We start from the raw sequence: 25,572 nt of genomic DNA, 5'->3' as shown, positions 1-25,572 counted from the left end.
GTAGGGAAAGACAACTAGAGGAAACAATGTAATGAAAGTCTTGATGTGAATGTTTCTATTTTAGGTAGTGAAGTAGGCTAAGTACATAGCTTAAAGTTACGGAAGGAAAATTTGTTAAAACATTGGATTGCGAAGCAAAATGCTTGATAAGTAGGAAATACCAATTATGGTTGAAGAGGCAAGCATAGTTGTATCTTCTGGTACAGCATTTCTCAAAAATATTTATAATTTTGCCAGCTGTTCTCAAGTTGCAGAATGTGTTGTGATGCTAGTGGAGTTACTGGAAGATGCAAAGGAAACATGTCTTGCCAGCATTGACTGGGGGAAAAGGATCTTGGGGAGCAGAGCAGTACAGAGAGCAAAAACAGTGCATAGTTTGAGCCAGTCTTTTACTTCTTGGGAAAGACCGTGGGGGGCAGTGATGTGTGGCTACAAAGTAGTAGCTTGCTGCAGTGACTTTGGGCGGTTTAGACTCGCTTACTTCTCTGTGCTGCCTGCCTTGCCTGTGGCTGCCTCAGTGTTACTCTGTCCCCTGGCCCTGCCCAGCCATCTGCTGGATGTGTCCCCTTGTTTTGCTGTAATGAGCCTTCAGCAACGTGTTTTTCCTTCTCTCCTATGCATTCTGTGTGCTGAATAAAAGTCCCATAGAAAGTAATTTGATCAGGTGACCGTAATTCTTGTGCCAGTGGTTGTATGGTAAACTTTTATAGCTTGAATTTCCTCTGTTGAGTGTAAGATACAGCTTTGTAGTTTGTTGAGGTGTTGGGGTTTTTTGCATGTGTAGTTTTTGTGTGTAACTTCAGACTTCTCAAGGCAGGGAGTAAAAAGTAAATAATTTGTTAATTATAATACCCAACTTTGCTACACAGAACGTAATGCATATCATAATTGCTTGAATTTGAACACTGAAATGTTAGTTACACCACAGATCCAAGTATAATAACTGATGTAATTGGAAAGCTATTATAAAATAGGGAAGCATTTTTGCTGTATTTGAAGGGGAAAGAAGGCTCTCCTGTTTGCTTTTTATTGCTTGCAGGATCCCACTACCACAGGGGTATGGTCCCTTAGAACTCTGCTGTGGGTGAGGGAAGCAATCCTACAGGGGTTGCATCACCCCGTTCCTAGTGAAGTTTAATTATTTTGGTGGCTCTCAGCTGTTCCTGGTCTGTTGCTGCTTCCTCCCCCTCCTGCTCTTGGAGTGTGTCAGCCTTTTCTCAACAGAGTTGAGTTCATTTAATTATTTGGTGGATTTCCAGCACTGTCCCAAGAAACACACAGGGTAGAAAGATTTGACAACTTTTGATGGTGTGTCTGATCTAAAGCTGAAAGGAATTCCATGGGGGGGGGAAGGACTTGTATATACATGTGAGGGCTGTTGTATGCTAAATAGCAATATGTTATGAAGTTGAAGTTTGAGAAAGATTTTGAAACTTCTTTGAACAGTGTTGGGAAACTTAGAGGTCATGTTCAGCTGCTTCTTCAACATTTGTGTTCATATTTAATACATTGAGAAGAACCACATTTACACGAAGGATAAGGTTATTAAAAAAGCCAATTAAAAATGAGTTCTCAAACAGAACAATTTGACAGGGATTAAAGCAGCAATAACCTCATGGCCAAATGTAACAAAAAAAAAATCTATCCCCTATGCATCTGTTTATATATAAACCTGAAAAATAGGTAACACGTAGCTGTCCAGTATTCCAATCGTATACCTCTCCCCACTGTTGAAAGTTGTGAGTTTCCATAGGCAGAGGTGGTTGTATCTTTTTGTGCAGCATCTTGTGCTGTGGCAGTCCATGGTTGGTACTAGGGACAGAATGCCAGTACAATCTTTGGGAGAGCGATGGTATCACTTGGAATGCTGCACCCCATTCCCTCTCGCAGAGGATTGGAGGCAGCAGATCCAGTGCAGCCACTGCTCCTCACTGTCGTAGCTAGTCAAAGCCTGCAGTGTTCTTCCCCCTCCAGTTTTACGTAGTGTGTAATTATATTTGATCATTAATCCAAATTTTACTTTTACAATTATATTTGAGTCCATAGATTGAAAGATTGAATTTTGTTTTTCTTGAATGTTTCTGTACTAATAAAAATTAGATTCATTAGCAGGGAACAACTCTTCAATGCTTGAAGTCTGTCCTGCTTGTGAAATTGCTGTGCCTGTCAGTGATATGTATACCAAAAGTTTAATTTGTGCAATGTGTCACTTAAGTCTTTTACTACATTTAGCGAGCTTGTGATATGTGCTGCAAGTGATAGGTAATGGAAATGTCTTTGCAGAACATGTCCTACTCGGTAGCAGCCTTTCCCTGTTGCAGTGCCAGTTTCAACAGTTCTCTGGCTACAAGAGAGAGCGCTCTAGAAAATAAGACTTCTTTTCAGAGCTTGTTGCTGTTACATACCTGAGACTTCTTGTCAGTGCCTGTCTTGGCAGTCAACTTCTTGAGCTGCTTAAAGCAAGCTTTTTGGGGCTGTGTTCTTTACCTATTTGGAACAAACCCAATTTGAAAGTCATCTACACATTTCTACCTCTGAAGAGCAGGGTAAATTCTCTTGAAAATGCTTAGAGGAATTAGACTAAATTTAGTTTCAAAGATTATGGAATTCTTGTGGAGTTTGGTTTTGGGTTTTTTTTGAGTTCTCAAGTGATGGATTTTTTTTTTTAACTTCTAAGTAATCTTGATAGCTTTCTGTCACTGGGAATAAATCCAAGGATTGTCATCTCTCTCATGTAATATTTTTTAATTATGTCCATTCATACAGCAGACAGAGCCAAGATAGTGGAAGGACACGGACCAAGCTAACTATGGAGGAGCTTAAAGCATTTGTACAGCAGTTGTTTAGCCTGCCCTGTGTTATCAGCCAGGCCCGACAAGTAAAGGTAAGTTTGCACCTGTTCCTTGGATATATTATGTCATGCTTTTTGCTTTGTTCTGTTTTGTTTGTGGTTTGGTTTTGGGGTGGGGTTGGGTTTTTTTGTTTTGTTTTAACAGGCAATATTGCCTGATGTAAAGGATGAAAGGCTATTGGTTTTTTGGTTTTTTTATGAATCAATCCTGCACTGGCAGAGATGAATTGAATAGAGTGTTTCATTTCTAGCTTTTAATATAAAACAAGTAGCTGCTTTGCAATTATATCGGTAGCCTCAAGAAAGGAAGTAAAATACTCTGGAATTACATCTAGCTCAGTGTCTCCGTGCTTTACTGGGTAATCTTGCTGTTGTCATTGAAGTTTTGCTGATGACATGTTGCTGTCTGTCCGTCCTGGAATGATAATGTGTATTTCCTGCTCATTTGCAAGCATGTTTCTAAGTGGGCAGCGATGGCATTTGTACTTCTATGCTGGTGTAGCCGTAGCAGCTGAATATGTATGACTCAGTTTGGTAGTCTAATCATGGATATCTGGTGGTCTGTGAGATGCTCTAAAGTATTCCACTTGGCCTCCGTTGCCATTCTAGAAGAATACTGTAGCTCTCTTGTCTGGCAGTCTCAGTGTGGGGTATTGCACATGGTGGTCAGCGTTCAGGAACCCGAACAGAGCACTTCACTTGACTATATGTATGCTTTTTAAGGTGTCTGTTGCAGTGGGCATGGTCGGATGTGGTGGTCTCACTGTAGCTAAATCAAGATGAAAGATCCTCCCCACCTGTCACTGTCCAGGCAGCCCAGTTTTATCTCTCTGAACCAGTTACTCTTATTCCAGCATCTTTAAATGTTATCTATAGTGATGGATTTTCTAGTTAAATCCTTTATATGTTTTGGTAGAAACTTTTGAAGGTTATATTGCTGTGCTGCTTCAGGGGAGAGGGAAAGCAGTACTATATTGACAGTGGTTCAGTAACTACTTCTCAGCCTTGCTTTCCAGGTTACAGCCCCCTTAATCTGTATGCATGGCTGCATTTCTTGTCCTTCATATATATCTTTGCACCTGTCTTTGAATGAATCTAGACTGATAAGTAATCCAGATCAGACTGATTCCCCTGGCTGCTATTATCGTTTATCACTCTGGCAGTCTGTATCATAGCAAGTGTTTTCAGCAGTAATTTTAATTTGTTTCTGTGTCACTGATGATGAAATGTTAAATAGTGTTTCGTCTACTAAGAAACTTCTGGAAAGCTCCTTCAAGAAACATCCTAGTAAATAAAGATTTTTCACCTTGAGAAATGGTTCTTGAGGTGTATGTTAACCATTTATTAACCCACATACTCTCTGTTGATACAGTTTTAAGAAGAATGTTCTGTAGTGCTAGATTAAGGTCCTGAAGTTCTAAACCTTACTATATGTGCAGTTACCCCTACATAACCAAACATAGAATACTTAGTGTTGTTTGAGAAGGCCTCTTTTTCCATAAGTGTGTCCTTGTGTTGGTTATGCCCTCCTTCATTCATGAATTCTGTATTAACTTTTCCATGGTAGTTCATTGTTGATATCATGGCAAGACTTTATATTGGACTTTCATCTTGTCTTTGATATTGGTGTGTTGTTGCTGCAAACAGGTACCTTCAGAAAACTATGGAACTCCAGGATACAGATTTTCCAGGCCTGTTGATTCTTAATCTTCATCCTACAAAGACGTTCTTTAATATATTTCCCAGCAGCTAATAGAGCTCATCCTCATATGATAGGAATATTTTACTATGTTTCTTTCCAAATACAAACCAGAAATATTAGCTAGTATTTATTCATGAAATTTTATCATCATCTGTTAATAGACCTATAAAGTTGTTCTCAAAGGAGTGTTTTGTTTCTAGTGTATTTAAAACTGCTTCTAATTAAGACATAATTTGTGGATGACAGAGTTGAGGGCGTACAATAAACGTAACAGTTTTAATTCATATTTTCATCTAAACATTTTCACCCAGCTAGTCTCTCTTCCCCCCTCCCCCAGCCTTAGGAAACTGGTTCTTTTAAAGTACTCTCTGCATCTGTATGTTCTTGAAGCTTCAACATAATCACTAACCAATAAAATAAATACTATCATTTTGCTGGTTATGAACCATAGTCTCTTCATTTCTGAATGAAGTCAGATAATGATCATTTGTGCCTAAGTACTCACTAACTTTCAGCATGACATTTGAATGCAATTATCCATCATAATGAATTGCAAAATAATTGTCATGTTGGATGATGAGTATTTTCTAACACAAAAGGCATTATAATTATTAAACTGTAATAATTTACTGTTGTCACTGTGAAGCATTCAGCATATGTTCCCTAAATCAAAATCGTTATAATGTGGATCTTGTTCTTTTTTTTGTAAATGCCTTTTGGTTTCCAGACAGTCATGAAAAGCAGCATCAGACAAAAAGGGCGATAAGCTAAGGGTTAGGAAATGCAGGTTTTGCTCCTCATTGTGACATTGACTTGCTATCAGAAATACCTGTCTTTTTGTAAGAGAATCGGGAGTGAATCAATTGAGTATACTGGTTGAATGTCCTTGAATTAATCTCCTGCAGAGATTCTTTTCTGTCTGTTTGCTTTCTTTGGTTTTTTTCATTGCAGTGCCAAAACATGAGAATGAGGACAACTGCAGCAGTGCAGTTGGATTTCTGTGAAATTGTCTCCTTTCATTAGAGGGTTTTGCATTTTCTTTTTGAGGTGAAACCCAGATGGGTTTTAAGTAGTGGACCTGCTTTAGGAAATAGTAATTTAAAACCTGACCATTGTTATTTTAATGATCTTTTGGTATTCATGTCCTCATGCAACTCTGGCTTGTTCTTTTTCCACAGCATGTTGTGTTGTGTATTACCATCATAACTAATGCCCCTGACACTAGATTGAAAGGACAAGCTGTTTGCAGAAGTCCCCTTTCCCCCTACTATTTTAAAAATAATGTTGATCGGACAGTGTTTAATATTCTGTTTTGTTGGCAGCTGTAGTTAGTTGCAGTTGTACTATTTTAGGTGCAGAGTTTCATCTACCTAATATGCATAGCGTATGAAACATTAGGCCAAATGAGTTTAGACGGTTACTTAATGTGTCAGACCTCATGGCTTGTGACAAACTAGCTGGCAGCATGTGTAGAAGCTCTGACTGATTATGTGATGATCACATACAAATTCGCAGCTGACTGATCCCTCAGTCAACTTTCCCTTTTGATTCTATGGGTGATTTTTCCTAATTGACTTGTACTGTATGTTACTTCAGAATCTGCTTGATGATGTGGAAGAATTTCATGAGCGTGCTCAAGAAGCTATGATGGATGAGATCCCAGACTCTTCCAAGCTGCAGGAGTTGATAGACATGGGTTCTGGCCTTTATGTAGAACTTCCTGAACTGCCAAGGCTGAAGCAAGAACTGCAGCAGGCACGGTGGCTGGATGAGGTGAGGTCCACCCTCTTGGATCCCCAGAGGGTGACCCTAGACGTGATGAAGAAGCTGATTGACTCGGGTGTGGGCTTGGCACCGCACCATGCTGTAGAGAAAGCCATGGCTGAGCTGCAGGAGCTGCTTACAGTCTCGGAGAGGTGGGAGGAGAAGGCCAAGGTCTGCCTGCAGGCCAGGTGAGTATTCCTTTGCAAACTGTTCTTAGAGGTCACACGCTTCAGGGATTCTCAGCCTCTGTTGAGGAGTGTGGTGAAAAGTAGGGGCTTTGCAGCTGTAGTGCTGCTTTTTTTTTGAGCTCCTGGCAGTTTGATTGCTTAAGAGTTGGATTTGAGGCTGTTGATGAGTTGCGGAAGAGTTGATTCCCTGTCGTGTTGCACAGTGGCAGGAGGCTGTGAATTGCTGCTGTCTTTGCTATTCATCCCTCTCAACAAACAACACTGAGTGTGCTACACAAGACAGCTTCCTCGATGTTAAGGAGTTCTGATGCTCTGCCCTTTTGAACTGGATTGTGCGAAGTCCATCAGCTTTCTCACTTCTCCTGTTGTTTGGTAGCCAGTAGCACCCTCCAAGAATAGAGCCGTGGTACCCTACACTGCAGTGTAGTGATGAAGTTGCAACACCAGCCTGTCAAATTTCTGTCTTTGGTTGACTGGCATTTTGAGAGAAGGCTGGAATTGGGTTTTTCTTACTCTAGACCACGCCAAAGTATGATGGCTCTGGAGGGCATCGTGAATGAAGCAAAGAACATCCCTGCTTACCTGCCCAATGTGCTGGCACTGAAAGAAGCCCTGCAGCGGGCTAGAGACTGGACAGCCAAAGTGGAAGCCATTCAGGTAGGGGTTACAGCAGGGACTGGAATCTTCTGCTTGCATCCTTTTATTTAGACATCTTCTTTATTCCTAGCCCCTCTACCCAGAAAGGTGACCCAAAGAGAAACCTTACTATAGCTGTTAAATGTGCTTACTGTAGCTCGTGTGCTTAAATTTCTTTTTCTTTTTGTGCTGCTGTTTCCCCATTGGCTATCCATTTTCTATTTCCCTTCCTTTTATGCGTTTCGTGGGGGATGTAAAAGCTGGCAAATTCATTATGATACAAATGTAACTCTCGAAAGGCCTTACTTGGTATTGAAACTGTTCTGCATACTGTCACTGGAAATACTTAGCTGCAACAGAAGATATTCAGATTTGGAGCCGGCTATTGAAATGGGGTATTTTGACGGGGTTTTTTTCTCCCCAAAATGGTGTGAGATTTAGTGGTGCTGATGGTTGAAATTTTTGTACCTGAAATAGATGAAGTTATGACATTGTTAGTTCAGTAGTCCCCTCTTCTATTGCTCTACCCAGATAACTTGATCCAAAAGGGACATGGCTTCTGTGATATTTCTAGGTGTTGATCTCTGGACTGCAACTGCTGTTCTTGTATCAGGTATTTATTTGTTGGGAACTGAAGTGAGAATCCTAATTGATTTCACATCAGACCCTGTACAACTCTCAGATATTGTAGCTTGCTGTTAAGCAGGCAGCATTTAAGACAACCATCTAGAAATGAAATGTTACCTTACTCCATAAGCCAGCTGGCCATTTCAGAATGGCTGTTAAAATAAAAACTGTATTAGATAGTTTTTAAAATATCAGTAAGATTGAAACCCTACCCGCCTTTCCTTTCCTATGGAACTCTATTTTAGTCAGTGACAAAATAGCGTATGGCTTGAAATTAAGCTGCCCGTTGGTATAATGGTGGAATCGTTGGCTTAGAAAAATTTCTTTTCCACCAGAATGGGAGCAACTATGCCTACCTGGAGCAACTGGAGAGCTTGTCTGCCAAAGGCCGCCCAATACCAGTGCGTCTTGATGCCCTGCCACAGCTGGAGTCACAGGTAGCTGCAGCACGTGCCTGGAGAGAGCGCACAGGAAGGACCTTCCTAAAGAAGAACTCAAGCTACAGTCTATTACAGGTGAGCAACGGACACTTCTCTGTTAGCCTTCAGAAACTGATCTTGATGGCCCTCTGTGGTCTGGAGGTAACAGCTGGTTCAATTACAGTAGATTACAGTTCCTCTTGGGAATAAAATACAATAAAAAAATTTCAGCTGTTCTCAGGTGGAAAGAATGAAAAAGGTAAAAAGTCTGTTTGACTAGTCTTGTTTTATGTACAGACAACCTCAACTGTTACTTTTGAAGAAGCAGATTAAAACTCTCCTTTTTGGAAGGGAAAGAAAAGGATTTCTCTTTGTGTGTAAGTGTAGAAATGTAGTCCTATAGAAATAGAAGCTGTCTTTGAATATTTTAACTTGTTCCACTGCCTAAATTCTAAGAAAATAGATTAGATATTTTTGTAAGCTGTTTAACTATAAGAAAAATGAAGTTGGCTACTGTTTATTTCACTTCAATGAATGCCATCAATGGCTTTGTTTTAACAAAAATCATTCGTGTGTTTGAAGATTTATTATATCTGCTTGACAGGCTTCCCTTTTCTAGGGAAAACAATTCCAGTTCTTTCAATGTTTTCTTGTAGGCTGTATTTTTCATACTCTTATCTTGTTGCTATTCTCTGCGATTTGTCTTCACTTTTAGTATGATGTCCAAAACCAGACAGAATCCTCTCACTATGGCTTCCTTAGTGCTCTGCGAAGTGCAGTAATTACATCTTATGTCTCAAAGGGGATACTGCTGTTTAATGTTTCCCAATGGGGATCTACCCCCGTTGCAACATCATCGCAATGATTTCTGTTCAGTTTATGATGCACCATAGGTCCAACTTTTTTTCTGTATTTTTCTGCCTAACTGGTTATTTACTATGTTCTGGTTTTGCATTTGACTGTTTTCCTAACTATATAAATTTGAACTTTTCTATATTGAATTTAATTTGCTAGATTTTATATTTAAGTATGCCTTCCAACTAGTCAACATTACTTAAAATTTAATTCTTAAAAGTGCTTTGCAACCTCTCGTGTTTTATATTAAAAGGCTTATAGCATATTTTTAGTTTTGTTTCAGCCACCAAATTGCTGATGTAAATACGAAATAATGGCAGATCTTTAAGACTTGCAATTGCTGAAAGCATTTGAACTGAACGTTAAACTAATCTCTAACTGGATACAGTATTTCAGTTAGCTATGTGCATGATAGCTTAATCTGAACAGATTTTGTCATTTAATTATGAAAACACAGTGGCCTTCAAGTCGACCTGACACATCACTGTGGTGTTGATTCCATTCAAATTCCATACATATGAAATACTTGTATCTTTTTCTGTTTATTTCTCTTCTTCCTAGCATTAATTGACAGATATCAAAGATGTTAGAATGCTGAGTATTTTTTGCGCTCTGGTGACTCTGTTGTAATACCTTTATTAGATGTTCTCATATATGTCCCTGAAATCATAACATTATAGATTAGAACTTTTTTCTGTTCTTGGCATCCTTGGCTCTGACAGTGTAAGTTTTCTTGGTGGTTACAGGTTCTGAGCCCTCGGACTGATATTGGAGTTTATGGGAGCAGTAAGAATAGGCGGAAGAGGGCAAAGGAGTTGATGGAGAAGGAAAAGGAGAAAGATCTTGACTTGGAATCCTTAAGTGAACTGGAGGATGGGCTGGAGGAGGCCAGGGACACTGCAGCTGTGGTAAGGAGCAATGAAAGGTAGTGTCTCCTGATATGTGGGTTTAATCTAATCTGTCACTAATCTGTAGAAATCTTACGGAAAAACTGGTTAATGAATCACACTGAAATGAATATCTGATAATACGATGTTTGACACAAGAATATAGCTCAGCTTTAATTGCAGTGAAAGTAGAGGGAAGCACAGTTCAGAGCATAAGCATTGGTATTTAATAAGTATTGAGCTTAATATGTAAGACTTAAACGCTCAACATTTAATGAACAACATCAGATCAAAATAATGTGGAATGAGGTGCACCTCTACCTTAAACAGGACCAAGATGTCTTTCATTAGGTTCATTTTGAGGGTAGTCTGTACACGCTTGGCCATAGAAACTGCACTGGGAGGAATGTTATATTTGATTCCTTCTTAGGAAGATACTGATGCAGCTTATCAGAGGAATTTGCTGTCATCTGGCTGCCCCTTCTCCAGGAGCAAAGAAAATAGATGCAAGCTCATTAATGTGGCTTATACACAGTCCTTTTTACCTTACTATGTTTTGTTATAGTTACTTGAAAGGAGACACTGAGGACATGAGAGTTACTTCAGGAAGATACGTGGTTGCTCAGGCGCTCCTGGTGCTGCGTCAACATTGAAACAATGCTCAGCTGCATTGTCTCGGTAGACAAGTGGATGGAACTGATTCTGACTTCTTTCCTGGAGTCAGAACCTGTTCTTCTAGTGGCCTTTTGACAGATCTAATATTATCTACAGAAACTTTGTAAATACGGAGAAGATTAGTGTTTACATAGAATCTCTGTCAGAAGGACTATGGGGAGTAATGAGTAATTGCGGAAGAGGTATTTTAGCTAGTGTTGTAATTAGATCACACGATTCCTAAATTTTGGGCTAGTTTAACTAGGAAGATATCTTGGTTTTTTATTTTTTTTTTCTTTTCCTATGTTGCTAATAAAATGTGATCTCTTATCTGTGAAGGTCATGAATTGTTTTTGGTTTTGGGTAGGTGGCTATATTCAAGGAGCGGGAACAGAAGGAGATTGAAGCCATGCATGCTCTCAGGGCAGCTAACCTGGCCAAGATGACTATGGTGGATCGGATCGAAGAAGTCAAATTCTGTATCTGCCGCAAAACAGCTAGTGGATTCATGCTACAGTGTGAGCTCTGCAAAGACTGGTTTCACAGTAGCTGTGTGCCCCTTCCCAAAACAAGTTCTCAGAAGAAGGGCTCTAGTTGGCAGGCCAAAGAAGTGAAGTTTCTGTGTCCACTTTGCATGCGTTCTCGAAGGCCACGGCTTGAGACAATACTGTCTCTGCTGGTGTCCCTGCAGAAGCTGCCTGTACGGCTGCCGGAAGGGGAGGCATTGCAGTGCTTGACAGAACGTGCCATGAGCTGGCAGGACCGAGCACGGCAGGCTTTGGCCACTGATGAGTTGTCCTCTGCTTTGGCTAAGCTTTCTGTGCTCAGCCAGCGAATGGTGGAGCAGGCAGCACGGGAGAAAACAGAGAAAATAATCAGTGCAGAGCTACAGAAAGCAGCAGCTAACCCAGACCTGCAGGTAGGGATGTGGATATCTTGCTCCTTATTGTGCTTGTTCTTCAGTGTGTTGAAATGCCTTATCTTTCTTGGAGAAGCCTGGGGGAGAGGGGAGGGCAATTAAAAGATGAGAATTAAATGTACTGAATTTATCAAGTTCAGTGCTCCTCAGTCTCAGTTTATGGCTGGCTTCAGTCAGTTACACGCTGCTCCAGGAGCAGGTCTGTTGCTTTGTACTCACTGTCAATAGTAACTGCTGAAGGTGCTTGTAAGAAATGCTGGTTCAGATATAACAGCTGGCAGAGGGCCTGAAGATGTGTAAAGCGGTGGCTACTTTACTGTCCAAATGCCATTTCCCTCTTGACAAGAATCAAAGGTCTCAGTACTTATAATTTCTCATGGATTGTCATTCTTGAGCATTTGATGTCTTGTTAGTAAATTTCAGGGAGGACTATAGGCAAACGCTGGTACTTTTAGGGCTGACTTCTTCATCCTGAGATGGAGACCACTAATCAGATGAAGTTGTGGTGAAGAAGTTTGTACAACCGTAGGCTATAATTTGGTAGCACTGAGCAGCAGCATCTAGATATTTCTAGTCACTATTATTCAAAAACATGGAAATAAAATCTAATAGAACCTTTTTCCTTGGGTATTTCCCTATCTTTCTTCACATCTGGCTGTAACTAGGCTTTTCTGTGACTGTCCAGACAGTTATCCTCGGGCCAAAAGAACCACTGTGCTCTTTGTTAGTAACTCAGCCTTTTTTATGGGCTTTTCTGGAAATTTTATTGTTGCATTCCTATATTCCATTTTTCTTTTAGGGACACCTGACTAATTTCCAGCAATCGGCCTTTAACAGAGTGATAGGGAGTGTGTCCTCATCCCCACGGCAGACTTTGGATTACGATGATGAAGAGACAGACTCCGATGAAGACATCAGGGAGACGTATGGCTATGACATAAAGGTAAGTAATCGAATATGGCTTGTCTGTATGGAATTAATCCAGAACACCTGTTTCTTATTAATCTAGTTTATTTCAGAATATTTTTCATATCTTAAGGTCTCTGTTCATTTTGCCCAGGCTCCTGTTGCAGAAGTACTACTTCTTGATTTTATCTGAATGTCTCAGCTCTGGACTATTGGGAAGTTTTGTAATATTTTTAGTCAAAATTTCCAAATGTCCTGTGATTGAGTTTCAAAAGGTGCTATTTAGTGCTAAGGAAAAAGATACACTTCTCAAGAGATTTGTATTTATAATACCTTGGAAGATGAACCTTGTCTTTATGCCCCATGCAGAGATACCATGATTCATAAATATAAGTGTCTATATGGAGAGCTTTTCAACAGTTTTTGCTACAGCAAAAAATTAGTCTTTGAAAACTGCATGCCGTGTAAGAAGTTTCCTGATGCCAGAGCTTCTTTCACATTTTCATACCTTTGTAATCCTTTAACCCTCATATAAAGGAGGTGCATCTGTTCGGTTTTGGACATGTCGAAATATTCAGGACTACATGTCTGGATCATGTTGTAAAATTAGTGTCTGGATTCAGTTTGGAAATTGTAACTGCAGTTAGATTTTAGAAATATTTTAACTAGAGAAGAACTGTCATGAGAAAAGGTAATTGTATAGAGCCAAGTGTTTTCAGTGTGATGTAGTTCACTTCAGAACTTCTGAAGTGTCCTTTTGATATACGTAGAGACAAAAGCAATGCCACTGTTTCTTGTGCAGTGGTTTCTTTTTAGCGATAGTGTCATATCTAACTTAACAGATGCTAACTTAGAGGACAGTGTGGTCATGTAAATTCTTCTAAAGCAGAATTTCTGGTTTATAAAAGGACAGCAAATTTTCCCGATATGATTTGCCTTAATCTCCTATCTTTAGTATTTTGTTTCTAAGCAGCTTTATGCAAATACACACATTTGTTTTATAGTCCCATGTGAAATGCCAACAAGAGTACATTGCAATGGGATGCCATAGCTTTTAATTAAATTAGTTTTATTTTAAAAAAAATCCAAACTGTTCTTTGCATCAGGAGTCATAGTAAGGCATTTCTGAAAGATGCGGCATTTTCTGAGGCTGTGATAAAGGATGCGTCAAGAAAGATGGCATGTGCTTGTCTGGATCTGAGTTTTTTTGCAGGAGTGTTATTTAATTTGTTTAATGATTCTGTTGTCATGATTTCAGAACCTGTTACTTACCCTTTTGATTTGGATGTCCATCACTATACGTAATTGTAAAAATCTGCAGAAGCAAAGCTGATAGGAACCAGAAACGTTTTCTGTTAGGTCAACTAACTTGGTTGGAATAGAAGACAAATTTTCAGGCAGCCAAATTCTTCAGGTCTAAAGTAGAAGCAACAAAGTTCAAAAGATACAGCAAAGTTGCTTAGAGTTTAATTATTTTTATACTCTTGGCTTTCAAGGGTTGGTAGTTTGGTTTTTTTCCAGTTTGTCGTCCACAAACATTTTCCAGTGAAGTCATGTGCCTAAAAAAAAAAAAAAAAGGTATATAGATTATGATGCATCATAACTGGTTCTTAATAACTTCTTGTGGACCCTGTAGAAGTAATCCTTGGATACTTAAGGGTCTGTAGACTGTATTTCACAAACCAATGTCTCAGATATCTCAAGTACAACAGTGACTACAAAAACAGATGTAAAAAGGCCTGTTTGATTATATTGTGCCTTTTCTAGTTAAAAGATGATTCTTGCCAGCAAATACTTCATTAGGAGTACAATAGCTAGGCTTGTTTTAAGACTTACTCCAAGCAGAGTGATTCGCTGGTCAAATTTACTGTAAATTTTCTTCACCTTTAATTGCCTTCATTTTTGTCTCATGTATTTTTTTCTCATTTCTTTGCACCTTTGCTGCCTATAGTCACCAAAAGGTGCTATCTTTTTATTAATTTCCCTATTGGCCCTGAACTTTCTTTAATCTAGTATAATGTGATATCCAGAACAAGATATTGTACTAGATAGAACCTTTACTGTCGAGGGAGAAACATCTTCCTCTTTCCAAATATATTTATTCTACCTTTTCATCTGGGCAATTTAAATCTGAATTTCCCACTTCTGGTTCTGTACTGATATCATTAGTATGCACTTCACTTCCTTTTAAACGTGTAACTGAAAGCCAGAGAAAGATTACAGTTCTTAAATTCCCTTTTTATGTCATGAAATGACAGTGTCTGGGTGGTACAATTTCCTGAGTTGGCCATTTTGGGACCCACACAGCTAATCTTCAGGTAAATATTGTCAATAACTGCTCTATGGCCTTCCTCTTCTTTTAAGCCAGCTTCTTGTTTATTGTTTTCTGAAAGATTTCAGTCTTACAGGGCATGCCAAGTATGTTTAACTTGTTGCCAGTTTCATCACAAATGTGATGGGGTAGATAAGTTCTAGAAAGTGCTGTGGATATAGACAGCTGGTTGAGGAGATTATCCTTATTATTTTTGCCTGAAGGGGTGAGGAGGAAGAGGGGAGAAGTAAGTACTGGTAGACATCAGGGAATCTACTCAGATGGGCTTGTGTCTGCTCTGGATTCTCTGTCTAATGTAACGCGAAGTCAAACAAAGCTTCTCCCACTGCCAAGAGATTCCTCATCTCTCTTCTTTTATTGGATCCACCTGCATCTGAAGGCATGTGTCCCATTTCAGTGTGGTACATCTAAAAATCAAGCAGCTGTCCTACACAATGCATTGAGCGCAAGCCAGTGCCATCATTATTCTGTCGATGGAAATATTCACAACAGTTTCAAGTATTACAGCCTTCTTCCTTTTGGTGTTTGGTTTTCTCTTAAAATGGTTCAAGACTACAATAAAAGTTCTGATCCCAGGACAACATTTGATTGTTTGCCATTATGTGATCATCCATCTGTTTATAATTTGTTGCTGTGCCAGAACACACCCTATTTTTTCCTCACCTGTAAGGTCTTTAATCATTTCTTTCTATAGTAACCATTATTTACTCAGCATACCCCTTCTTTATTAAAGATAACAGTCTTTATGGTCTTGCAGTCACATTTTTCAAACAAAAAGATTATGTAGGCTGAGTCAGCTTCTTGTCATTACGTTTACTTCTGAGGATTACACTTGGGTGACTGCTTAGTGAGGAAACCTGTCAAATGTTTCTCACAAGCTGGCTAAAAATCTATTGACCTAGCTCCAGGGAGACATCCAGTATTTAAGTAGGGATGGAACTTGTACCTTTCACATATGGTCTTGGTGTCTCTGGTGGGGTGCTTCAAAGTAGGATTTTAGAAACAGCAGACTGGCCAGTCTTAGTAGAATTTACTTTGAAGTAGGTATTTTCTGGATCTAGATCTTGCATGTTTTCTGTGGGTCTTTTTTAGGACAATGCCAGTGTAAAATCTTCGAGCAGCTTGGAGCCCAATTTGTTTTGTGATGAGGAAATCCCCATTAAATCAGAAGAAGTGGTGACACACATGTGGACTGCTCCCTCATTCTGTGCCGAACACGCATATTCATCTGCTTCTAAAAGCTGCTCTCAAGGTATTTGCTTTTCTATGCATTGAGATAAAATTGAACAGATAGCTGGGATGAGCAGTCAGTAAGGAGGGGAGCTGCCCTGTGTTAATTGTGGAGGGTATGTTGTCTATAAGAAGGTACAGTAGAGTTACATTGCAGTTGTTTCCTGATGTCTGATGTATAAACCTGTGCGAAGGGCTTTTGCTTGAGATTGTCTCCCTCCTTAGAGTGTTGTGGTAAAAAGTATGTAATTTCTTTTTGGGTTTGATCTCTTCCTTTTATCCTTATGTGACTTGCCTCCTGTCTGAAAGGTTCTAGCACTCCAAGGAAGCAGCCTCGGAAGAGTCCGCTGGTACCTCGCAGTTTGGAGCCCCCTGTATTGGAGCTGTCACCTGGAGCAAAAGCTCAGCTAGAAGATCTCATGATGGTAGGAGATCTACTAGAGGTATCCCTGGATGAGACTCAGCACATCTGGCGGATTTTACAGGCTACTCATCCACCCTCTGAGGACAGGTTCCTTCATGTCATGGAGGTATGGAACTTGAAGAAATATTCTGGTATTAAAAAACCCCCCACGTTATTTTGGGCTTTTTTAAAAAGTACAATCTTGGGTAGTTGAGTGCTTAGTTACTTCACGTATTTGGATTTCAACCGGGGAATAGCAGATTCCAGAAAATAACAGAATAAGAGATCCAAAAATTCAGTTCTTGATCACTCATGCCATTGCACTGTCCTCCACAATTAACCATATTTAGAACAGTTTTCTCAGGCAGTTCCATAAGCAAATCTTTTTTTAGAAAAGATAAGGTTAGGGAAGGAAATGCTGTTCTTGATTATGCTTGGAACCAGAACTGATCTGCAAAAGAATTACAGGAAACATTTAGGAAGATGGAAAGTCTACACTAGCTTATATCACTTGATACTTGTATGTTGCTGAACTTCTGTTGTTACTGGGGAAAGAACACTGCTTTTTTAATAAAACGTGGTTTGGTAATGCAGGTGATAAGATTCCTATTCTTTCTCAGAATAACATAGATATAGTAATTTTTTATTAATATTCTGTGAAGATGTGCTGCTGTCTCTGCTCAGCTGACAGTGAATGAGGTAGGCTTGTCTGCCGATTCTGAGGTCTAGTCCAAATCATTCATGCAGTGGCTAAGTGGTGTGTGCAACTGAAGAGTGTGTACTGGAAGAGAAGGTAAACACTAGTGTTGAAGAGCTGTACTGGAACCCATCCTTTATCATCTGTCAGCTGAAGATAGGGATCAGTTTGACCATATGTAGTTATGGAGTATATGATTGCTTTTTGAGTTACTGAACAGCACAGGAAATACATTGAAGATGGTTCTTTCTTGGCTTTTGGTAGTGTACGCTAAGGTAAGATGGAAGGTTACATGCTGTGAACAGCAAGGTTAGATGGGCCTATGAATCAGTTATCTCATTTTCCGAGTGCCATCTGTATACAATGGATAAGTCAAGGTGTTGCCAAACTGCCATCAGTTAGGACAGTAGTATAAAGCAGACCCTGCCTCCAAAGCAGTACTGCTTTACCGTGTTTTGACCCCAGTACTTTACTTTGTAAGCTTAATGCTCTTTTAATGTAATAGTTTTGGCATGGAACTGATGAAGAACAGTTTGAATGCCAGCAGATAGCAATTTATAAATAGTATGCCAGACTGTTAGATTAATAGTTAAGTACAGCTTTTTTTTTTTTTTTTTGGGGGGGGGGTGTTACAACATTTTTCTGGTTAACCCTTATGAATACTTGTTTGACCAGAACTATCCATTTTGAATTCAATACTTTTCTATGTCTGTTTATGTGCAAAATAGGTAGATTTTGTAAAATAATCTTCAGAGATTTGTTTTTGAATGGAGTAGCTATATTAGGTAGTGTACGGTAAACAGAGTCTTTCTTTACTGGCTTATTATATGTCCTTAATATATTAATAATTATTAAGGTTAAAGTATATAGCTGGATTAACTGAAATTGAGTCAGTTCTGTTTGTACAAGAGCTATACATGTAAATTTTTCAAATATAAACAGGACTTGTCACTGTGGATGCTACCTGCAGTGACAGAGTTTGCCAATTTTAAGCCTTACTTCTGAACTGAATCTGCTATTTAGGAGTTGTTAATGACACCAGGATATTTACGATGTGTGCCAGTTTGGGAGCTATTCAAATAATGGATCTGTTACTTTCCTCTCTTGCTTGAGTTGATGATACATTTTAAGAATTCACAAATTGCTCTTTCTTAATCTCCAGAATAGCAATTGCTTTCTCTCAAAAATAATTACAGGCAAGACTGACCTAGGATGAAAAATAAGCAAGAACATCTAACAAATGATTAATCTTCTCAACTTTTATTAAAAAGCAATGTGAGAAGGGAGTTGTAATTATTGCTTATTCTGCCTCCTTACCCTTGCTGATGATTTACTTTTTCCAGTGGACATTATTGATTCACTGTACTTTGATGCAGTTGATACCACTTACGATGTTTTTCTAGTATGGTGAAAATAAAGTTGAGCCCCTTTTGGTGTAGAATTTGTAACAGTATGTTGTTGAATAGGTTTCTTCATCCCATGCCAGGGTAATGGTGGAGGTAAATACATCTCAAACCACAGGTTTGCTCTATATGGAAACTTGCATGTGAAAAAAATCTCTTTTTACCCTTTCTATGAAGGATGACAGCATGGATGAGAAACCACTGAAAATGAGAGGGAGAGACTCTTCTGAGAGGAAGCGGAAACGAAAGCTGGAGAGAGCAGAGCAGTTCTTTGGAGATATGAAGCAAAAATCTAAAGAGTTGAAAAAACTGGAAAAACCCAAGAAGAAGAAGCTAAAACTCACCATGGATAAGACAAAGGAGCTGAACAAGCTGGCAAAGAAACTGGCTAAGGAAGAGGAACGGAAGAAAAAACGAGAGAAGGCAGTTGTGGCAAAGGTGGAACTAACAAAGGAGAGCACAGAGAAAAAAAGAGAGAAGAAAGTTCTAGATATTCCTTCTAAGTACGACTGGTCAGGAGCGGAGGAGTCGGATGATGAGAACGCTGTATGTGCTGCGCAGAACTGCCAGAGGCCCTGCAAAGACAAAGTGAGTTTTAGCTTAGTTCTGCTGTGGGCAATTCTATGTTAAGTCAAAAACCCCAGTGCAATTTAATAATTGGGTTGAACAGCATGAATGAGCAAAAGAAGTAGTGTGATTAGAAATGAGAGAGGATCGAGTAGTACTTGGGCAGGTACACAGGTGCAGTAGATAAAACTACAGAACTTCCTTATTCTCTTAGGTACTTTAAAACAGGAGAAGATGGAGAATTAGAATCTTGGAAAAGGTACTCTCTCTTGCTTGGGGAGTTTAACCTCTTCAAGCTGTGTTAATTTTTTTGCCTGCTGTGTGCAACACACATTGTCTGATTCAAAGAATCAATGCTGTGACTCAGCTAGAAATGTTCCTGACTTCATTGTGTTTCTGAGCAGAAGTGGGCGATGTTTGGTACTCCTGAATGAAGTAAATTGTCTCTATTTCTCACGTGCAGTCTGTGAACAGTGATCTTGCAGGCTGAGGCATCGACAAACTGCAGTGCTGCACTTTTCTCATTGGAGATAAACAATCGGTGATTTTTAGACCTGGTTGGATTATTACAAAAGAAACTTGATCTGCCTTTCTCTACGGTATTGCCTGTTCTGATTGTCAGCTTTTAACGTGGACTAATTGATGGTCAAAATTTTTTTTTTTCCTGGAATGTATTTTTTTTCTGCTTTTTAGAAAGAAGAAAAAAACCCACTCCCAATAATAACTGTAAGATTGAAACTATACTGCACTGGCTTGCAAAAGAGAGAGAGTAGGAACAAATGCCAAGAACTTCTTGTTTTGCAAAATTGAAACATGGAATTCAAATGCATTCATCTGAATGCTCAAAAAAGACCAGTTTTGAAGTCTTAATCTTAGACCAAGGTTAGAAATTACACTGGAAGATGAATTGCTCAAAAAATGATACAGTCTTTGTACCACCGTTCTGTTTACCTCACAAATGATAATTAGGTTATATTAGTACATTTTTACAGAAATTTAGATTGCGGAGGGAGAAGAGTGCCTTTAAGTTCATATTATAAAGAAGGTAAGAAGGTCCTACAAAATTCATGAAACTTCCATAAATGAAACGGAATAAAATTCCTGATTGTGTAATCAAAGCTTTTAATGGAATGACTGCCCTTCCGCAAGGTTGGACATGTTTTTGTACATTCAACAGGTGAATGCCATATAAAGTAAAAAATGGCAGATACAGGAAAGTAATGACTAAGGTTTCAGCTGTTAGTGTCCATTACTAGTCACTTTTAAAAATGTGTTCAGGAATAGTTTTCCTACAAACTAAAGTAAAATCTTGAGGTGATCATGTTTCTTCATTTTAGGTAGGTTACCACTACTGTTATTTTTCTAATATATTTTTATTTTTACATTCCTCTGTAAGGTGAAAGCAGAACTACAACAGTAAGAATTTTTATAGCTGTACCAGTGCATGCCATTAAAATTAAGAATCTGTGTTCGTTATTCTGCTGATCTCAGTTTCTGGCCACTGACTCAAATTAACATGTACTTTTACTCAGGGAGTTACAGAAATCTAATAGTGAATCTTTTTTCCTTCTTAAGTTTTAATTTCCTTTTCATGAATTTCCTAATTGTTCTATAGCAAGTTCAGCTCAAAGTTTGAAATGTTGTAGCCTAAATATTCTTGACAGTTTGGAGGTACAGTCTGCGTGCATTTTTTTGGCATTCGGTGGCCAGCTGTATACCTAATACCTGACTGGTAGAAAAGTATTAAAGCTGCTGATGTCATATGGCTTTTTTGTAGCCAAAAGCGGTAAAAAGTCCTTCTGGTTTTTGTAATTTTTAAGTTGCAAAAGGTTGATGATGCAGTCTAAGGGGATATATATAATTTAGTATGCGTATTTGTAGAATCTCATCTATGCTGAAGTAACTTCCCTGAGCAAGCTCCTATTTTAAATGTGTTCTAGTCTGTGTCTTTCATTTGAGGAGAGCCGAGTGCCATATTCCTCAGTAGTAGTACTGTGTTTGTACTGTGAAGGTCTAAGGATGGGCAAGGTTTCTTGGATGAGTGTTGTTATTTATTAAACTGAAGCAGCTTGTTAAACAAAGCTCTATAGGGCATTAAGTTGTGCCCAAAAGCTTTTGCGTTCTAGGTATATCAAGTGGGTTCAATAGAAAGTATTTTCTTCATAGAAACTATGCCTATCTGTCTTTCCTTCTAATGTGCAACATGTCGCTGATCTGATGTCTTGCAGGTAGACTGGGTGCAGTGTGATGGTGGCTGCGATGAGTGGTTTCATCAAGTTTGTGTTGGTGTCTCTCCAGAAATGGCTGAGAATGAGGATTACATCTGTATAAACTGTGCAAAGAAGCCAATGCAGGGACCAAGTAGCCCTGCTCATGCACCACCTCCTCCTTTCTTATTGAGCTACAAACTACCAATGGAAGATCTTAAGGAGACAAGTTAGCAACTACTTGATGCCTGGAACTTACTGGGAAACGGACCACTGAAACCCAGAATGAGAGGGTTTGAAGCTAATGTAGCCACTGAGCTTCACTTCCAAGGATGTACAGACCTGCAGCAGAGTTGGTCCCTTCCTTACAGCTGGCTTCCTTCGTACAATGGGGACGTCAATGCAGTGATACCGACTCATCTATGCAGACATCGCCTGATTAGGAGCTCCAGCCAGTGTGTTTTGACTTGAGTACTTCCATCTTTGAGTGTGGCTGTTGCTCTTAGAGACTGAGCAAACCAGAGGCTGTTAGATTAGACACTTCAGGGTGTTAGAAGTACATGTTGGCAGTGGAGCTGGCCTGGAATTGGTGGGCATAGGCAGGAGCTTTTAGGCCTACCAGGTTACCCTAAGGAGGTGACTTTGGAAGTTATCTTTTGCCTCCCCTTGCCAACCCAGTGAGTAGGGCAATGTCTTGGGAGAGTTAAGTTGTCTCCATATCCAGGCAGCTAACACTACACTATAAGGACGGGAGCAAGTGGATGAATTTCTTTTCATTTCTCTTTTGTAGCTAAAGGGCAGAGGAGCTTATGATCTCAGAAGTCGGCAAAGGTTCTGTTTACCAAAAAAGAAACCCAACTCTACTCCACTAGGCAAAATTTTTTCCTTAGTGGGGAACAGCTGATCTTCCTGTCCTGAGGAGGGCCAGAAAGCATTGATGAAGATGTCTAGCTAGACCAGAGCTTGGGAAAAGCAGAGTGCTTCCCTTTCTACAGGGGTGCTCTCTCCTGTTCTAGGCTTTGCTTAGAATTCTGCACTCCTGCACATTAAAGTTGTCTCATGCAGGATGGAGCTGGCAAGGAGGTACAGCACCCAGGGCACCAGCTTCTGTGATCTGTACCCAGGGATGGGAAGGAAAGAAGACAGCCCACTTACCTCAGAGGTTACACTGACATGTGCTTCTGTGAAAAGTTTCACTCACAACTATTTCCAGTATCACCAGGCTACGGGCATGGCCTCAAGCGATACGAGCAAGCAGTCTGCAGATACTGTTCACAGCGCAAATCCCCCTCCCTGCTGGCTTTGCTGGATGTGTACCAGCGTACAATCAGCAACAGTTCTTGTTTGAAGTTGCCCCTGGCTTTGCCAGAGGACCAGAGGGCTTGGGGTCATCCTGGGTGACAGTTGTTTTAGTAAATCCATTTTTAAAGAAGGACTTGTTTTTACTTTTTTCTAAATGTCTCAGACTACTGACTTGTTCTATAAATAGATTATTTTTCTTTGATTTTTTTATACTTACCACTGTTAACCAGCAGCACAGACAGAGGTTCACAAAGCAAAAACCTGCCCGTGGGCTTGGGTTTTTTTACTCCATTCCTTCCTTGTAGTACAAGGAATTAGCAGTTACCTTCCCCATTCTAGCCTGACCAGCTGCCTGTGTTTAAATAGGTAAATACATTTCATGTGCTACGTTTGTGTTTGGGTTTGTTCCTATTAGTGGGGCATCTGGGCCTTAACGACTCCAATGGATGCTGGCTTTGTGTATGTGAATGGCTGAAGCCAGCCACTGGGCTGTCTTGTCCCCCTCTCCACTCGCTCCCTATTGTGTTTCCATTCTTCTGCAGTTCTAGGAGTGTTGTAAGTAGTGTCCAGTCTTACTAGGAGCTGGATTGGGATTTAAAGAAATATTGACAAAAACAAAAGTGTTGTCTTGGCTGTTCTGTGTCCCTTCTTTTGTTCTCTAATATTTGGAAGTTTATTTATCTGGCAGAATTATCCATCAAAAAAAAAAATTCACCTCAGGTAGACGAACTTGATCAGTTTGTTTTATTTGCGCCTGCTACCTGGGAAGAGGAAGATGCGCAAAAGAAAAAGAACTAAGGTGGAGGGCAGAAGATATAGGGTCTTGAGAGCTTTTGACTGCAAATTAGGCACAAACTTCTAATTCCTACTCCTTAAAGACTAATATGGTTTTAAGAGCAAGTTGTGGTTAAGCATGTGGCTGAACGGGCACCCTAGCAAACTTAAGAGTATTATTTGTTTATTTATGAAGGAGTCTATGCTATAGCTTAGACTATACCCTCTTTTTGCCTCCAGTTACATTTTTTTCTTCTCAATGTATGCTTAGTTTTGGTAAACTGGTTTAAACAGATGTTACTTTCCTTCAAGCTTTAACTGATGGTACTACATAAATGTTTCCCTATATGGAGTGGATAGACTATCTGTCACAGATGTTTAATCGTTCCAAAAGTAGACTAGTACAAGATTTCTTAAAGAATCCCAGTGTTCTGTATTCCTTCCTGACTCCTAGAATCCATGACACAACAGGGAAGATATGGTTAGCATGTCCTGTTAACCACTGAGTATATCCTCTTAACCATTCCTACATTCTCTGTCGTGATAAAATCATTGTTATATGTAATTACCATCAACTGGAAAAGAGAACTTTTAGTAAATCTGCATTGATTGTGTCTGAGTAGAAGGTGTGGTGGAGAATGTTAATAGTATCAGTAGTTACAACGAGGTGGAAACAAACAGCTATCCGTGCAATGGTCAATCATTCTGCTTGTAACCAGCATAGAAGAGTAAACAACAGAAAGAAATGTGCAAATAACGTGCAAAAGGTCACATTTTTAGTAGCTGTTTTTCATATTATCACATGGAGAGGCTTTTTATTACGCTGTTGAAAGGAGGTTGCCACACTTTTTCTCCTTACTGATCTCTTATCTGCTTTTGAGTAAGGGGTTCATAAACCGAAGACCATTATTAGCTTTACGTCTTATTGTTTAAACTTATTTTTTAAGACCATAATTCCTCTCAAAGGATTGCTGAAAGTATGAACTTATGAATAAATGTTAACTTTTGGAAAAAAATCTGTAGATATGTAGTTAGTGGTTGAAAAACCTAAAACTACAGCTGTGGTATTGTCTCCAGAACTTAGGGGTTTGAATTTTTAGAAAAACATATGCAAAGAAGCAAGCCAAAGTTAAGCTAAGGAAATAATTTTCATACGTGTCTGCTACAGCTGTAGGAAAAATCTCATGCTTTGGGGACAAAATGTCAGTATACAGAAAATCTTAGCTCATGTATCTAGAAAGGTACATATCTTAATGCCATATTCTATAAAGGGTATTAGCCACTGTTCATGTTACTTCTTTTCATGTGTCTGACACAAAAGGTCAAAGAAGTGACCTGAGCTGTTGTGAGGAACTAAAAATGACCAGGACTTGGGTTGTATATCTTATCCAAACCATGCGGTTTCAAGCCGTTTTTTTAAGATCTAGGGCTTGGAATTCTGCGGCTTTACTTGTGTAGAGATAAACATGACTCCTGAACTTCAGTACCATTGCTTTTAGGATTCATGCTTTTGACAGATCATCTGTACCTGGATGCTTGTGCAGCCTGGACTATTTGATGATGAGGCCTTAAGGTAAAATTGATGATATTATTAAAATTATCTTAAGGGATTGGAATACAGTCACACAGCATAAGTTAAAGAGATATCTGTGTGTTGTTTTAGCCACACTGTGAAGCTTGCATTGATCTTTTCAGGTTTTAGAATTGTAGAGTAATTTAGGTTGGGGGGACTTCTGGAGATCATATGGGTCAACCTCCTGACCAAAGCAAGGCTGACTTTGAAAGGAGGGCAAGTTTTTCAGGGCTATGTCCAGTCATGTTTTGAGTATTTCCAGAGATGGGCATTCAACAACTTCTCTGGCTTCCTGTTATGGTTTTGTACTATCTTCAGTGCAAAGTCTTGTGTGATACACAATCAGCTGCTCACTTGCTGTAGTTTGCCTGTTGCCTCTTGAAGAGTCTGGCTCCATATTTTCTGTAACCATCTGTTAGGTAGTTGAAGACTGCAGGTCCTGTAGCCTTAATTTCCAAGCTGAACAAACCCAGCTCAGCCTCCCTTGAGCCATGTCATGTACTGCAGCCTTCTAACAATCTTGGTGGTCCTCAGCTGGACTTATTTCAGGTTGGTCAATGTCTGTGTACTGAGGACCCTAGAACTGGATATTTTACTCCAGATGCAGCTTCAGGTGTTGACTACAGGGGAAAAATAACTTCCTTTAACCTGCTGGCCGTGGTCTTACTATGCAGCC

At 39.5% G+C, this 25,572-nt stretch overlaps 1 protein-coding gene across 3 annotated transcripts in view; it reads left to right on the top strand.

The window, feature by feature from the left end:
* The window catches only part of KDM5A (lysine demethylase 5A), a 50,991-nt gene extending 27,247 nt beyond the window's left edge, over positions 1-23,744 (top strand). For 2 of the 3 annotated variants that reach the window (XM_054817356.1, XM_054817373.1), the window contains 11 exons: positions 2,767-2,884; positions 6,150-6,505; positions 7,024-7,162; positions 8,104-8,283; positions 9,789-9,950; positions 10,951-11,502; positions 12,302-12,445; positions 15,833-15,992; positions 16,280-16,500; positions 18,651-19,061; positions 21,269-23,744. In XM_054817356.1, coding sequence (XP_054673331.1) covers positions 2,767-2,884; positions 6,150-6,505; positions 7,024-7,162; positions 8,104-8,283; positions 9,789-9,950; positions 10,951-11,502; positions 12,302-12,445; positions 15,833-15,992; positions 16,280-16,500; positions 18,651-19,061; positions 21,269-21,481 — 2,656 coding nt within the window. In that variant the 3' untranslated portion in view covers positions 21,482-23,744. The remainder of the gene's footprint in view (positions 1-2,766; positions 2,885-6,149; positions 6,506-7,023; positions 7,163-8,103; positions 8,284-9,788; positions 9,951-10,950; positions 11,503-12,301; positions 12,446-15,832; positions 15,993-16,279; positions 16,501-18,650; positions 19,062-21,268) is intronic. The other variant, XM_054817367.1, reaches the window with a different exon arrangement.
* The last annotated feature ends 1,828 nt before the right edge of the window (positions 23,745-25,572 follow it).

Source organism: Grus americana, chromosome 1 (genome assembly GCF_028858705.1).
Source record: "Grus americana isolate bGruAme1 chromosome 1, bGruAme1.mat, whole genome shotgun sequence".
NCBI classification, from domain to species: Eukaryota; Metazoa; Chordata; class Aves; order Gruiformes; family Gruidae; genus Grus; species Grus americana.
The sequence above is the reverse complement of the archived record's forward strand: the minus strand, read 5'-3'. Positions and strand labels throughout refer to the sequence as shown.